Below are 16681 nucleotides of genomic sequence, written 5' to 3' on the forward strand. Positions count from 1 at the left end.
TCTCCTTCACAACCCCTCTCCATTCTTCTTCTCACAAACCCAAATCCAAACCCTCTCCTCCTTCCTTCGCCATTGACTTGTCTCCTGCAGATGACATCTTCTTCCATGGCCACTTGCTCCCCCTTCATCTCCTCTCCCACCTTCCCTCTTCACCTCGCTCCTCCACCACTTCCATCCCAATCAAACACTTTTGGGACCATCAAGACCCCATCAAAGACACCTCAAGCTGCAGCATCAGCAGCCCCAACCACCACCCAACTGCACCTACGGAACCAGGTGGCAGGACCAAATCCAAGCCTTTCTCATTGCTTGGATTTCCAAAATGGCGAAAAGGGTGCGACACTAACGAGAAAAATGATAGAGGAAAGCACAAAAGGAAGCTGGGGTTTGATGTCACTCAAGTTCTAAAGCGATATGCAAGAGTGGTCAGGCCATTTTTGTTGTTCAGATGGAGGAAAGAGAGCTTCCACATCCGTCGCCAAGCTTATTCGTTTTCAGGTAATTTGAATCCGCGAAACAAGCAAGAACAACTGAGAGGAAGACGAGGCGAATTCTCAGCACCAGCATCCATGAGGACATCCCCAACAAATAGTGGCCTCCTCGTTGCTACTCCCTCTATGACTTCTTCTTCTTCTTCTAGTGATAGCACCATGGAAGAGTTGCAGTCTGCTATTCAAGCTGCCATTGCCCACTGCAAGAACTCCATTGCTAAAGATGATAAAACCATTGTCAAGAGCTGCTATTAACAGTAAAGTTTCTTTGCTTGCAAATTCGGATTCCTGTAAAACATCCATTAACAGAGGTGTCGATGATTTCAACTGAAGCTAGGAGAAATGAAGTTGGTAGTTAATGTAAAAAGGCCAATGATTAACTGTTGTTATACATAATTCTAATAACCTCCTTGCCTTGGATCAACCCTTTTACTATTTTACTTTCAGAATCACTATCTGTAGAAGAACAGAACAGAAGGGGAAAAAAATCATTCAAAATTTTCCTAAAGTTGAGACTAGAAATTGGCATTTCCATATCCAAACTTGTCCTATAATCGACATACCAGCTAAAGTGAAGCTTCATAAGAAATTCACAAGGGCAATGGAAAAAGAGCTTGAATCAGATTTCAGAGTGGGGACAGAATGGAATGAATTTTGCAAGTGAGTCCAACAAAACGATAGAAAGAGATACAATAATTCAAAATCCCACTCAAAGCTCTAATCAACTATGACCCTTTGAACTCTAACTGAACCATCAAAAAAGTCCAGAGAAGAAGAAGAAGATGATGATGATGATGATGATGATAATGAGGTATAGCTGCGTGATTGGCTAAGTTCGTAGAATATAAAGAACCCCACCTGATCATATCACAGCCCAGTAACCCGTAGTCCCACACGAAAAGTGTTCTCACTCTTTTCAGCAATCATGGAAAAAGGCGATCAATTACAGAAACAGAAAAAAGTGCACAAAGGGAGAGATCCAAACTCACAAAGGGCTTTTGAATTTGCGTCAAGTGCTCTTGGCGGTGGCAGCGCCCTTTCAGCCGCCCGTGCGACGGCATTACCAAGCAATTGAGACAACCATAGTGCTTCCTATAATTCCAAAATTCCAAAATTGAATCCTCACCAAAAATTTAGGGCGGAAAACCCCCAAGGGTGAGCTTGGGCCTGCGTTTCATGCTTGGGCCCATATATAAATATGCCCAATTAGGCCCAACTTAAAATTGAATATGATATCTTTAAAATTTTGGGATGAAAATAAACAGAATGGGTGACTAATTTTTAAATGGTAATCAAATCTTTATTATATAAACACGTATTTGCTTCCTAAATTTCTAAATTTTACTAAAATTAATTTAAAATTAAGGGATTCTTAATCCCCTCAGATTAAATAAATTATATTACAACTTAAAGAGTACCTTCTTCTTATTTAAGAATATTTTTAAAATATTTTATATACCCAAAAAGTAACACATGACAGTTGATATCAACTAATTAAACCATCAACCCTAACTAATTACCCTTACAAAAATAATTTAATTTTTTATATGAATCTTTTTAACGGTCCCAAATCATCTGTTTATTAAGAATCACGAACCTCCATAATAATATGATATTGTCTAGACTTTCATGACTTTAATTTTGATATTTCTAAAATACTTCATACTAATAGAGATATATTTTTATTTGAGGACGCGTCCGAAAAAATAATAATAATAATAAAAATAAAAATGCTGAAAATATCCATTTATTACACAACCGATTACACGCCAAATCCTAAATTAAACCACAGAAACATTGGGCAGTAAGGGCAAAAGGAAATCCCTATAAATTCAAATGACGGTGTATTTGCGTTTCTCGGCATAATTGACGAGCAATTCGAAATCCTTCTCGCCGATGAATCCATCTCCATCGGAATCGGTGTGAAGAAGAGCGTGGAGAGCTCTGTAGGACGGAAGAAATGCGCCGATGTACCTGAAGGCTGCAGTGAGCTCGGTGGTGCTTAGACGGCCGTCGCCATCGCCGTCGTGGTTTCTGAAGATTACGCTTAGCTGCTCTCTTGACAGCTTCGGCCTGGGCTGGTACGTTTTGCTTTTCCTTGCCATCTCCGCCGAGTTCGTTATTTTGTTTTCTGATGTTTTTTTTTTTTTTCCTTTCCTTTTCTGTCTGCTTGCAATGCTGTGTTGCTGTGCTGTTGTGTTTATATATAGAAGCTTAATGGGCATATGGATATAAATAATATATGTCTCTATATTTCTCCTCAATTTCATTGTCGAAGCATCTTCAACTACATGTTTTTTATGCAAATTTTTTTTAAATATTTAAATAAAAAAATCTTATTATAAATTTAGTTATGATTTTAAAGTGATTAAATTTTAACTTTTTTTTTTTAATTATAAAAAGTAAATATATTCGTGTAAAAAATTAAAATCTTATACGTATGCAAATATATTCATATTCATCTAAAAGGCTATTTTAGAGGTAATTCTCTAATAGTTCTAGAAAGGGTTACTTTCTTTTTGCAATAAATAAATATTATTCCAATTTTTTTAATTTATTAATTATATTTTAAGTTTATATTTCATGAACATCTCGACCTTATTTATGTTCATTTTTTAAAACAAAAATCAATTATGTTTGAAAAAAAATTCTATGTTTTTCGTTTTTTTTTTTTCAGTTTTTTAAAAATTTTAGTTTTTTTTTTTTCATAAACAAAAAAAAAGAAAAAAAATGAGTAGTTGATATTGATGTTTTATTTTTATATTATTTAGCAAATAAAATGTTTTTACAGTTTTATTTAATATACCATAATCGGAGAGAATTTAGATGTTTTTGTAATGACAGGCAACACCGACATAAAAAATCGTAGATGTGTTTGATTATTGTGGTTAAGTAATAATTATATAATGACATAGTAGTAAAATAATTAATGAATGAAATAAAAATGTAAAATAAATAATAATATAGAAATAAAAATGTTGAAAAATGTAGCTTTCATGGCTTTGTTTTTTTTGTTTCCTTAAAATGACTGGCATGAACGAATTTCTTGTTTATAAATCCATGACTTTCTCTTTAATTAGTTAACATGGGATTCCTTAACTTTTGTGAACGTTTAAAGTTGAGAACCGATCCTCCTCCCACTCCAACCCCATCTTCCAAAAGGCATATGCTCCAACAGGTGAACTTTCTTTCAACGTCTCTTTATCTGTGTCTTAAAGCATTCCTAAAAATACTTGTTTGCAGATAGCTTTGCTTTGAAAGTCCAAAAAGCGGNTTTCATTTCAACAGATTGGAATAAAAACAACAAATGTGCTAAATTAATAAAAATATTAAATATGTACTTTATTTTAAAAATAATTTTAAACTTTAATTTTTTTTTTATATGGACGGAAATAGTTAATATTTTGTTTTAAACTTTTTAAGAAATATTCTAAAATTTTATCTTAAAAAAATTAGAAAAAAACAATTTTAAACTTTTTAAACGAATTTAAAAATAACTTTACCACTCTTACTTGTTTAAAAAATTTTAAAATAACTTTACCACTCTTACTTCTTTAAAAAATAATCATGAATTTTTTAAATGGAATTTTTAAATATTTTTTTTTAATTCAATAATCTTTAGAGTTGTTTTTAGAGGATAGAGTTATTTTTCGAAAAAGTTTAAATGTATTTTTATTAATTTAATAAAAATATTTGGTCTCCTTTTTAATTTTTTTTTATTTCAAAATTGTAGTTCCAAAACCATTGTTAAGACTTAATTTAAAAGATGTAGATGATAAATTATTAGGGACTAAATATGATTAGCAACTATAAATTCTTATATTAAAGTTTTAAAAATTAAATGGACGAATTTTTTATTTTCTTTTAACTTAATGTTTTTTTTTTTCTTTTTTTCTTTATTTATAATTCAAAAGAAGTGAGCCGAGTGTTCTAATATTCTCTGGTTTTAATGTGTTGTCAGAGCTTTAACATAAAGCTGTAGAAGCACATGTCAGCTGTTTGGCCTTTATTAATGTTTTTCTTCTTTTATTTTGCTAAATTAGTAAAAATATCCTTAAATATTTATATTTTATAATATTTTTAAAATTTTTAAATTTTTTTTTGAAAAATACATCTCCTATAAATTCGTAATTTATTTAAAAAATATACTCAAAATTTAAAAAATTTAATTAATATCCTTCCATTTTAAAAAAAATACATCTTTAATACTATATTTAAAAAATAGCCATAAAAATTTTAAATTAACATTAATATTTTTTATTTTTATTAAAAAAAATATTACTAATAAACTCTGTAGACTAAACTTTTTATTGTTAATTTTGAAAGTTTATGAATATTTTTGAAACAACGATAATAGTATTTTAATTTTTTTTAAAAAGTTGGTGCTAAGTTTTTAAACCTTTTTAAGTTTTATGTTAGATAAATAATAGATGTATTTATAATGGAATTGTGTTTAATTAACATAATTGGTAGTAATGTATAAAATTAGTCAATAAATAGAAAAAAAAAAAAAAAAGATGAGGGTCAAAGAGGAATTTTTGGACAGGAAGGTAATATATTCTTCATATCTTTTCCAAAATTAATTTAAGGCGAAATTGTCCATCCTCAAATTCAATTTAGAATATTTGGAGAATCTCAATCTCAAATAGATATTATGTTTTTATTAATTATGGAAACTGGGAGTTAGTAATAATTAGAATAATTTAATATTACATCTCTATATTCTTAAAAGTCACATGGATCATAATATACATTATTATTATTATTATTATGCAAAATTTGTTTGTCACGTGTTTGTTTGAAGCAAAAAAAAAAAAAAAAAAAATAATCTTATATTATAATCCAATAAACTAATGTAACAGGTATTGGTCTAAAAGAAACAGCCATTGGTGACTGCTCTCTGTTAATTATTCCTTTTTAATATTTATTATTATTATTATTATTTTTTTTTTTTTTTTTTTTTTTTTTTTTTTNTAATTTAAAATTTGATTAACAAAAAAATAAATAATATATAACATATGGTATTAAGAAATTAATTTAAAAAAAAAATGATAAACGTAATATTTCTTTGAAAAAAAAAAAGAAGAAAAGAATCGAACAGACAGAAAGCTTTGGTTAATGGGGCTGGTTTGACTAAGCATGAGCTGATGTTAGTAAGCATTGTCTGTCGGGCCTTAATGGTCTAAACAGCATAAATTTTTGGCAGATCAGATTCGATACAACCAATCCAAATTCTCATGTATACCTTAGGTTAAAAATAGAATTTCTACCGATTATACATGAAAACAAATTATAATATTCTAGTTTCTCCTACTTTATCGCTCCTCAACCTAACTTGTTTGTAGGGTTAAACAAAATTTAATTTGTTAAAAAATATTTATTTATCCATAATACATAATTATTTGATACAATCTTACTTGATATTAAAAGTTTATAAATAAACCCAAATCAATTTATAGTCATTTAAAAAATGAAAATTGTAACATCTTTAACACATGAGCCGATTGTTTTCAAGTGACTTACATATATGTGGGACAGGTGCATGCTAAACATGATTTGGGACTTAAATTTAGTCTTTATATTTGAGCTAAAACTTAAAACATAGACTGTGTGTTCTTAATTGTTCATGAGTTTTAGATTCTCTTTGTAATATTCAGGAAAATAAAAGACTCTATTGTCATTTTGTTCACATTGAGGTTGCCTCATTGTTCGCATAATATTGATCTAAGAACTATGATCCTGAGAGGACAAGTTTGATTGTTGGACCGGTCTAATTCAATTGTACCCGTCCAAATTAGTTCCGTTGCAATAGTTTAATCCAATTTGATTCCGATGTGATAAAAAACTAGATTATTTGAATTTGAAATGAAACATGTGTATGATAAACTCATAAATAAAATTAAACTAAAATTAAGATTTTATAGATGAACTCATATGTTAATATTAGTATCACCGGTAGTTAATATTTTGAATACGAAGGTTTGAGAACCTATAAACAAATTACTTGCGGAGTGTATTTGTTCGGTAAGAGTCCAAATTCGAAGGAGTATATATTGTATCTTTAGATTTTGGCAGGTATTGTCATTTTTGTACTTTTACTTCTTAAAATTCTAACGAGAGGTTTCTGTGTATCTTAGGTAGGGTTTCATTTATTTTTTTTAATCATAATTATATTAAATTGAACGTGCCCACATGGAGCAGAAGAAGTTTAAGATTTTCTTCCTCAACCAAATATAGGAGGTGAAGTACAATTATTTTGTAGTATTCTTATTTTAAAATATGTTTCCAATTATATGTTAATACAGCCTTAAAATAGTTTACACATAATTAATCACGCATTAAACCGGATCAAATTATAGCGTACTCGCATCTTACTGAGTAATCAAGAAGGCGATCCAGTTCGTCGAGAGTAACGTAACCATCGCCGTCGGAATCGGCGGCTTTGAGAGACTGGCGAGCTCTGAAACGGCTCCAGTTTGATCCTAAAGAATCGAAGGCGGATTTCAGTTCCAGGCGGGAAAGTCGGCCATCGCCGTCGCCGTCGTGCTTCAGGAAAATATCGCGAAGCTGGTCTCTGGAGAAAGGAACTGGACATCGCTTGTAGTCGCTGACGCCGTTGCGGAAGATGAAACTCATCGCCGTAGAGTTCGTTTCGAGTTCCGCCGATCGCCGGCTTTGACGAGGTTCTTTGTGTTTGGTTCACGGTTGAGTTACGGGGTTGGAGGGGATGTTCTTATTTATTGATCGCTTCCTCTGCCTTTTCAACTTAAAAAAGCTCCGCCGCGTTTTGGAATTTGAATCGTCCCATTAACAAATCTGGGTGGACGTTTCCCTAAGTTCTTTTTAATAAATAAGTCTTATTTGGTTGGTGATTTTTGTTTTGAGATTCTTTTTAGTTTGAGAAAAATTAAATTAGGTTAGCTTAAACACAAATTTATATGAAATAGATTAATTTTTTTAAATTTTAAACTTTTAGAAACTCCAAGATTGGCCAGGAGAGTGGATTCGAGAGGAATATGAAATGGGGTCGAAGATTAAATTATATTAAAAAGTATTTTTTTTCTTTCTTATTGTCACGCTCCGACTAATTATACTAAAATCATAAAATAAAAATCAGACATTTAAAAAAAAATATATATACCTGTCACATTATTCACATTTTTAATCCATCGAGAGAAAGGAATCCAAGATATTTAAATATTATCGAACAATTTATTTATTTTTTAATAAAAATGCAGAATTCAAATAAATTTATTTATTTGGATTATTCTTATAATTATTAGGATGAGGTATCCTATAAAATTAGGCAATATCCACTATTAAAAAAAAATTATTTTATTTCATTTCATTTTTGTTTATCTCTATAATTATTTTGCTAAAATAGAATCAACCAAGTAGCAAAACTAAATAAGAATCTAAAAAAATACATATTTGCTTACAAGCGAAGCTAGACTGCACCTGGTTAGATTCATATTTAAATATCACGCCACTTTCTATCTAAACGAATGATTAATTGTTTTAAGCATGTGTATATAAAAAATAAAATAATATCATATTTTCTTTTAAATGGCATATTTAGCTACCCTGAATATTCCATCATTTTGCTATGTTCTTCGTATAAATTAATTTGATTCTATTTTTTTTTGGTTCATAAATTCCACACATTTTAAAAAGAATATTAGTGGAGGTGGTATGAGAATTTTGAAATGGATTATGCTTTATTTTTCTTGCGATCCTATAGAATCAAATAATGAAACGCTATAAAAGGATACCATCCAAGTGTTGGATGGTGAAAATCTCACCTCCGCTAATTTAGGGAATGATTATGAGTTTATAAACAAAGAATACTCTCTCCATTTAGTATGAGATCTTTTGATGAAGCTCAAAGTAAAGTCATGAGAGTTTATGCTCAAGGTGGACAATATCATATCATTGTGGTGTGGAGAGTCGTATTTATCTAACACCAAGTTCTATTCGTCATTTTTAACCTTTCCATCTTTATTGCATTCTTCCGGTGTTAATTTATCAATATATAACCCAACAAATAGATAAGATTAAGATACACATTAAAAAGAAACAATATGCATAATATTACTATACTTCAATTATGGAATTAGTAATAAATAGATGGAACAATTCATACGCTAACATGCGGGCCGCCATTTTATTTTCAAGTTTTTTTCTAGAAACGAACGATCAACAATCGATAAAGAAAGGCATCGTGGGAGGCGGCGGGGCGGTAAAATCATACAACATAGCCTTCACTCAACATGTACTTGACAAATTCATCGATCTCCTCCTCGCCAAGCTTTCCATCTATGTTCCGATCGGCGTGACAGAGAGCCTCGTAGGCAAGATGGATTGGAAATTTAGCGTCGAGTTGCTTCAATGCGTTCTTGATCTCGAACAATCCCAACCCGCCGTCTTCATTCGTATCCATTTGGTGGAAGATCTCTTTTAGTTCCTTCGCTGAGTAGGCGCTCTTTGGATTCATTTTTGGACGGAAAAACGACATAGTTCTATAGTCGATTGGCTCCCGCTAGAGTTTTGATTTTTGTTGACGATTGAAGTGGAGAAAAAGAGGATTTATATAGAAAACTGACAATCAATGGCGGTGGCTTTAGCCATTAGAGCTGCCATCGATGACGCGAGAGGATTAGAATTTAGATGCGGAGTTATCTTGTCTACTCCTCCAATGGGATTGGTATGCGTTTTTTATTCGGGTCCCTACCTCAAAAGTTGAATTGAAGAGCTTCCATCTCTATTAGAAATCACGATTTAAATAATTTTTCACATCTTGAAATTTGAACGGTTCTCAACTATGAATATTTTCTTTTTCTAAAGTAGGGGAGGCTTCACCACCTCTCTTTCCACGAGGCAAAGAATATTTTTTTTTTAGTGGTGAAGTTGGCCACTAGTCTAGGCTAATTATTCTGTCCTCTAGATATAATTAAAATGATGACAAATTTATAAAATTTAGGGTTTGAAGTTCTTTAACATAATTATTAAATATATGTTAATTTTTATTTATGAAATATAATTTTTGTGAAAATATTATGAAGTAACAAAAATTTTAATTTTTTTTTTGGGTTTATTTCTTAAAACAATGGACTTTAATTGTGTTGTAGCAATTTCAAAGAAATAAAGAATACCAAAAGAGGATAAACTTTTGGCATAAAAGAATGTATGGAATAAAGCAAAAGATATAAGATAGTTGCATGAAAGTGATCAAATTTTTCTCGGCAAAGTTAATCATTCAAACAAAGTAAATAATGTAATAACATATTTTTAATATAAAGTTTCAAAAATAAATTAGGATACTTGGTAACTTAGAAACTAAAATAAAATAAATTTTAAATGTGAAATTATAAGTTTGGTCATAACCTTTTAAAATTGTATATTCTATAGTTTTAGTATTATGTTTTTTTCTTCTTCTTTATAATATGTTATTAATGGATGCTATCAATTTAAATAATTGTTCATAATATATTTATAAATAATCAAAATAATTGTAATTAGTTAACTAGTAAATAATAGATTGAATATAAACTATTAATATAATTATTATTGTATAACATCATATAATATATATATATATATTATTATAATTTTGTATTTTAAAATTTCAAATATATTTTTTTTACTTACTCTATTTAGATTATTGAAATTTAAAACAATTTTCACAGAAACTCAGCCAAAAAGGCTAATTTAATTTTGATTTTGGGTCAGATTTTGTCAATAAACCATAAATTTGGGACATAATAAAAACCCAGAGCCACGCAAGAGTCGGGGTTTCTCGTGGCCATGGAGACCCCAAAACCCTACCCGCAATCGAATCTTTTGCTCTCCGTTTCTTCTTTCATTCACCATCACTGTACCAGATTCGGAGCTGAGCTTTCCAATCGTCTCGAAGAGACTAAACGCTTTGCCGGAACCTTCGCCAAAAGATGGCCGGCGGAGGCTAATTGGCGATCCTTTCCTACACCAGCTTTCGCGTCCCTTGCGCAGCACACTAATGCCTTGGCTGCCACTCTTAGTTCAGACCAATTGGCTAAGTCTCTCATCGGCACGGCGGTCTACACGGTTAGCAATTCAAACAACGAGTTTGTGCTCATTTCTGATCCCAATGGTGTCAAGTCAATTGGGTTGCTGTGCTTCCGCAAGGAAGATGCCGAGACCTTTTTGGCTCAGGTATGTTCTGCACCTGTTTTTTCTCCACCTGTGAATAGTGAAGAATGTGGAAAACTTGTCGCGATCAGTTTTGTGCTGTTTTTTTGTGGAATTTGTGTATGATGATGCGGAAATTTTTTTTGCATTGGAAGTAAGTTTACCGTTCTAATTCTTTCGTTAAAATCTGATGTTTTATCAATGATTCTGGAGAAGTGCGATGTTTATATTGCAATATGATATATGTTATAGTGAATTTCAGGTCCGATCGAGGAAAAAGGAACTAAGAAGTAATGCGAAGGTTGTCCCAATTAACCTTGACCAGGTACCTTGCTTGCATCATCAAATTTTTTCTTCTCGAGCACCGATCATTTTCCTTGCTGTAGTTATTTTGTTTTTCCCCCTAATGTTCAACCGTGTAGTGGAATTCCGTAGTGAAAGTTATAGTGTGGGTGATTGGTAACTAAATCTGCAAGTTTTTACTAGTACGCCTGATTAATGGTATGAGACAATGAGAGGGGAGGTTTTACCCGATGAGGAAATCAGTTTTATAGTCATCTGGCTAGTGAAAATCTTCATCTCCGACACGTATGAATTTGAATGTTTCTTAATGTGGATGGAAGGGAGATTTCATATAAATCGAACAAATAACAAATAACTTTAATGCATACAGTTAAGATTTTGAATTCGATGGTGAGCAGAGAATGTCTAGATTTTTTTTTTGGGGGGGGGCTTGAAATGAAAAATTTGTATGAGAGAAAACTCATTGAGAATTCAATTTGGTTTGCCATTTTCCGATGTATTGTGTAATATCAATTGTTTTTTTTTTTCCTTCCTCCACCCCTATTTTTGTACTTCGATATATTTATTTGTAGTTTCTGTTCGCTTTTAATGATTCACAGGTATATATGTTGAAAGTAGAAGGTATTGCCTTCCGCTTTTTGCCAGATCCGGTTCAGATAAAGAATGCTTTGGAGGCAAGTTTTATTTGATCTTGTTGTCACTCTCATGGCTAGGATTGTTTATAGAGTATCACATGCTATGCTATATTTTATATTCTTTCATTCGGCATCTAGATTTTCATTTCTATAGAAATAACAAGATTGATAAGAGATGCAAGGCTGATATTGGCTAGATACCAACTACAATAGCTTAATCTAGTGGTCAAGGGGCAAGTTGAAAAGGTAAATGATTATGGAGCTGGAGCTATAAGTTTAAATTGTGACACCGGAGTAAAATTGGGGTACATGATTGAACTGAGACTACAATCAAATCAAAGAGATTTTGAAGATAGGAGGGTTAAGAATGACTTAAAAGAATTAAAAGTCACTACTTAAACCAACAAGGTGCATCTTCCTTTTTGGTGGTTCAATCCTAAGAAGTTCATAGTTAAGCATGCTCTACTTGGAGCAATTTTATTTTGGGTGAGTTCCTGATAATTTTCTTAGGATGCATGTGAGTGAAGACAAAGCATGCTGGAAAGACTTGTGTTGGTTTGTGGGGGTAGTCTTCACTCTTAGAAGCGAAGAGTGATTAACGTGATCATGTTGTAGGAGATGCAGGGAAATATTGAGTCCAGACATCAGGTGTCAAATCCTGATCTATACCTTGGCATGGGTCGTTACAAATGGTATCAAATGGGTACTTCTTCTAGTAAAATGTGGTTTGTGGACGAACCAAGGCAGAAATTGGTGGACATGTGACACTCGAGTGAAGGAGGGGTCCACGAACAAACCGAGACCATATTCGAATGAGAGTGATATTGAGGATAGGATGGCTAAACCATAGGAATTAAAAAAATTGAAAATCATTTCTTAAACGAACAAGGTTACCCTTCCTTTTCGATGACTAGGAATTTCATAGTTAAACGTGCTTTACTTGGAGCAATTCTATGTTGGTTGATCTATTGAGAATTTTTCTAAGATGAATGTGAGTGAGGACAAAACATGCTGGAAGGAGTCGTGTTGTTTTGTGGGGATAGTTTTCACTCTTAGAAGCGAGGAGTAAGTAATGTGACCATGTCACAGGGAATGCAGGAGAATGCCTGAGCCATTAGGTGCCGAATCCTGGGCATAGGTCGTTACACAAACTAGTGGCTACAACATATTGGAGACATTAAAATCCCTATTTCTTTTTTTTTTTTTTTGACAACCAAACCAAATGGCAAATGTTGTAAGTTCGATGTTGTCTCACCATTAACGTGTGGCACTAATTATATTCATATAAGCTAGTTGATTACCATTAGGGTTGAACTTGCTTCTGAATATATTGAAAAGGCCTTGGCATTTCAATTCGGTGCTTGAGATGTTACTTCATTTGACTTTTAAATAAAGCATTTACAAACAATATCTAACATTTTGAATATGCTGTATTTCTGTTGACCAGAAAATTGACTCATAATTTTATCTCTTTGTTTATACAGCTCAAAGCTTCGGATACCCAAAGAAGTTTTGATGGAGTTCCTGTTTTTCAGGTACGTTGGTGCACTTAGTTAAATGGTTTTGACACAAAGGAAAAAATCAGCATTGTGAAAACGTTGGAATGACCTATCAATTGAATCATTAGCCTTCCCAAAATTCTAATGCAGAGAATATCAGCGATATCATGATTGTGGTTGTGCATAATTCATAATGCATGGTTATAATTGGTTTGACAGTTCCCATTATTTTATCTCTGTGTATAGTTGGGTTGACATGCCTTATCTCCTGTCCACTTCTCATAATATCAATGTTTTTTTTTTCTTTTTTGCAGTCTGACCTTCTGATCGTGAAAAAGAAAAACAAGCGTTATTGTCCTATATACTTTACTAAGGTCTGTATATGCATATAATTTCTGAGGAACTATGGATCGTGGATGCATCTAACCATTTACGGAAATATAGGAAGATATTGAAAAGGAGCTGTTGAAGGTCTCCAAGGCATCGAGAGGATTAGGAACTTCTCAGCATATTATGGTATGATTCTATCATTTTTTTTTGTTACGTTCTATTCATTGAATGGGTTAAACTTTGTGGCTCGATCAGTGCCCAGTGCTCCCTGTAATATGGTGTTATATATATATTTTCCCTTCTTCTGAGTTTTGATACTTTACCAGAGCCCTATTCAGGCAGATGTGACAATGATGATGAATCTGGTTTAAGCTTTAAATACAAACTAAAATGGCTTGAATTATTATCCAGCGAGTGAAAATTTGTGTTGCATGTTTCTTTCTTGTGAAAAAATTATCTGTTCAGTTTGTCCACAATTATATTGTTTCTTCTCTTCGTTTAACTAAAACTGTAATACAACAGGTTGGTAGTTTGGAAGATGTTCTTAAGAAAATGGAGGTGAGGTTTCTTTATCTCAAGTAGTAGGCATCTTTTAGAATATAGAAATTGTATTCCGTCTTAGTTTTCTTGATCAATAACAGCTGAATGAGAAGAATTCAGCCTGGGAAGATCTGATTTTCATTCCTCCTGGCAAAAGCCACTCTCAACACATTAAGGAAGTGGGCAAAGCATGACATAGGCTGCGAATTCAGCCAACAGTGTACACGAGAAGAATGAAGGAGCACTGATTCAGCCAACTGAGGTTAGAAAGCAATGGAATTCTATTATAATTGACCTCATAGGAGAGGAATAATAAACACTAACGCCCTTTTTTTATCTCCCTCATTAGACGTGACTGGATCTGGTTCAGACATAGTTTTGAGAGGTTGATGAAGCTAATGTCTTCTCTTTTACGTTGAGGAGGTTAGTGAATATATCGCGGCTGGATTTCTCAGATGTGTTGAGCTTGATTTTACTTTTGTATAGCTATTGTCTTCTCTATTGGACGTAGTTTTCTTCGGTAGATTAGAATCTCAATGTACTTTTCTCAAAAATATGTAGCCACAATACTAAATGGCGGTTATTTATGTGGGAAGGGTATCAAACCTGACAGGTTTATTGCAATATTTGATTTCCTCAATAAATGAACTTTGTTTGTTTTTTTTTTTCGTTCAACTCGAAGGTTGTTATGACCTGTGTTGAAAAAATAGCGGAATTGGTGTCAGAATTTGGACATTTTGTTTGAAATGTATTAGTAGTTGAGGGACCAATCTGATTGCTTCCTTTGCCATTCCTAGTACCAATCTCTTCATCTTCATTTAGAAAATTGTGTCCAACTTCCGTATTCTATTATTTGTTTTTACCTCATTAATGGAATCAAATGATGAAAGATTTTAATGATTAAAGATGGAAGATGAAGGTAGTCTCTAATGTTAGATATTTTTCAATTTTTAGTCGTGTGAGTTTTAATATTTTTTAATATTTTTTTCTGGCTATCTTTAAAAAAGAAAAGAAAAGTGTTAGATGGAAGTTTATTGAGAATTTAAGAGACAAGTCCATCCAAAAGAGAAAAGTTGTTATTTCTCCCTCAACCCATCTTAGAAAGTGGCATTTTCTTTCTTAGATGGCTTATTTTCTTCGAAAAATTTATATCAACTCGTATCAAGTCGTAGCTAATATATCACCACAAAAAAAAAAAAAAAAAAGGTTAAAACATATAAGAATCAAATCAAAATTTTAAAAATAAATTATCTTTGCTAACTCAAATTTATGCCTAATAATCTAAAAAAAATAATAACATTTGACACATTATGGACAGAAAACAAGATTGGAAAAAAGAAACATAAAGAACGAGCCAGGTAGGGGTCGAACCTACGACTTTCTGCTTAGGAAACAGACGCTCTATCCACTGAGCTACAGGCGCCTTGGTGACATTTACTGACAGAAAATAAAACTTTACCAAATCAATTATAGAGAAAAGAAAGTAAGCACGCGCCAGGTAGGGGTCGAACCTACGACTTTCTGCTTAGGAAACAGACGCTCTATCCACTGAGCTACAGGCGCCTTGTTGGCATACAATGACAGACAATAAAATTATAAAGTAAATAAATAACAATAAGAAATTAAAATAACGCGCCTGGTAGGTGTCGAACCTACTAGCTATAGGCGCCTTGTTGTTATATAATGACAGTGAACAAAAATTTCAAAACAATAATAAAAAATAAGAAATTAAAATAACTCGCCAGGTAGGGGTCGAACCTACGACTTTCTGCTTAGGAAACAGACGCTCTATCCACTGAGCTACAGGCGCCTTCTTGTTATATAATGACAGCGAACAAAAATTTCAAACTAAAAAAAAAAAAAGAAAATAAGAAATTAAAATAACGCGCCAGGTAGGGATCGAACCTACGACTTTCTGCTTAGGAAACAGACGCTCTATCCACTGAGCTACAGGCGCCTTGTTGTCATGTATTGACAGTGAACAAAAATCGAAAATAAAAAGAAAATAAGAAATTAAGAAATTAAAATAACGCGCCAGGTAGGGGTCGAACCTACGACTTTCTGCTTAGGAAACAGACGCTCTATCCACTGAGCTACAAGCGCCTTGTTTGTTATACGTGACAGAGCAGCAGTACGTCAGCAGCGTCCTTCCCACGTCAGTCGCCAGCTGTACTTTTCGGAGCATTCCTGAGAGCAGCATGCATTTGGCTCTGGTTACGTGCCATACGCTTACTGGTCAAATCTCCTTTCCCCATAATCACCGAAAATCCTTCAATTTCCCCGGAGGACTAAACGGTCATTTACTTCCACGCAAACAAACACACAGCAGAATACCAAAATGAAAATTACAAAAAAGGACGACGCCACCGATCTTCGGTCAATCCCACCGCTGGATCCGGCTGTCGGCGGCGACTATCAGTTACTTGGGGAAATAAATCTGTAATTTTAATTTTATTAAAAAAAAAAAAAAAAGTCAAAGCCCTTAACAAATAAATAAGAAAAGAAAAAAAGAAAAAGAAAGACAGAATGACTTCCACAAATAAAGGAAATAAAAAATAAATAAAATAGAGAGAGACAGATGGATGATGGTGTGTGGGAAGAAGTGGGTCCCAGGGACGCGTACCGGCCCCCTCTTTTTCTCATCCTAATTTTAGCTCACTAAACCTCTTCCCCTTTCCTTTTCATAATCTTTATTTCTTATTTTTATTTTCTGTTT

The 16681-nt window shown here is 32.7% G+C and overlaps 2 protein-coding genes and 5 non-coding genes across 8 annotated transcripts in view; 2 read left to right on the forward strand and 5 right to left on the reverse strand.

Annotated features, from left to right (window-relative positions):
- Positions 1–915, forward strand: part of LOC111797659 (BRI1 kinase inhibitor 1-like) — a 1317-nt gene extending 402 nt beyond the window's left edge. The window contains exon 2 of one of the 2 annotated variants that reach the window (XM_023680734.1): positions 145–915. In XM_023680734.1, the coding sequence (XP_023536502.1) occupies positions 145–746 (602 nt within the window). In that variant the 3' untranslated portion in view covers positions 747–915. Of the gene's footprint in view, positions 1–43 lie in introns of both variants that reach the window. The other variant, XM_023680733.1, reaches the window with a different exon arrangement.
- A 9331-nt stretch (positions 916–10246) lies between these two features.
- On the forward strand, positions 10247–14629 carry LOC111797653 (protein TIC 22, chloroplastic-like). Its single transcript, XM_023680720.1, has 9 exons — positions 10247–10682; positions 10921–10983; positions 11561–11635; positions 13081–13131; positions 13410–13469; positions 13540–13611; positions 13948–13983; positions 14067–14227; positions 14315–14629. Exons 1-8 carry the CDS (start codon positions 10296–10298, stop codon positions 14157–14159), a joined length of 837 nt encoding a protein of 278 aa, XP_023536488.1. The 5' UTR covers positions 10247–10295; the 3' UTR covers positions 14160–14227; positions 14315–14629.
- A 686-nt stretch (positions 14630–15315) lies between these two features.
- Positions 15316–15388, reverse strand: TRNAR-CCU. The gene has a single exon. It is a non-coding gene; the product is annotated as a tRNA-Arg (tRNA).
- A 67-nt stretch (positions 15389–15455) lies between these two features.
- Positions 15456–15528, reverse strand: TRNAR-CCU. Its single transcript has one exon. It is a non-coding gene; the product is annotated as a tRNA-Arg (tRNA).
- Positions 15529–15702: 174 nt separating this feature from the next.
- On the reverse strand, positions 15703–15775 carry TRNAR-CCU. The gene has a single exon. It is a non-coding gene; the product is annotated as a tRNA-Arg (tRNA).
- Positions 15776–15849: 74 nt separating this feature from the next.
- TRNAR-CCU lies at positions 15850–15922 on the reverse strand. Its single transcript has one exon. It is a non-coding gene; the product is annotated as a tRNA-Arg (tRNA).
- Positions 15923–15995: 73 nt separating this feature from the next.
- TRNAR-CCU lies at positions 15996–16068 on the reverse strand. The gene has a single exon. It is a non-coding gene; the product is annotated as a tRNA-Arg (tRNA).
- Between the last annotated feature and the right edge of the window lie 613 nt (positions 16069–16681).

The sequence above is a fragment of the Cucurbita pepo genome, chromosome LG06 (genome assembly GCF_002806865.2).
Source record: "Cucurbita pepo subsp. pepo cultivar mu-cu-16 chromosome LG06, ASM280686v2, whole genome shotgun sequence".
In the NCBI taxonomy this organism is placed as follows: Eukaryota; Viridiplantae; Streptophyta; class Magnoliopsida; order Cucurbitales; family Cucurbitaceae; genus Cucurbita; species Cucurbita pepo.

Excerpts from the sequence above, each read along its gene's own strand:
- LOC111797653 (XM_023680720.1), top strand. The coding sequence starts at position 10,296 with ATGGAGACCCCAAAACCCTACCCGCAATCGAATCTTTTGCTCTCCGTT. Across the intron at positions 10,984-11,560 it reads TCCCAATTAACCTTGACCAG|GTATATATGTTGAAAGTAGA; the intron begins GTACCTTGCTTG and ends AATGATTCACAG. Across the intron at positions 13,612-13,947 it reads GAACTTCTCAGCATATTATG|GTTGGTAGTTTGGAAGATGT; the intron begins GTATGATTCTAT and ends GTAATACAACAG.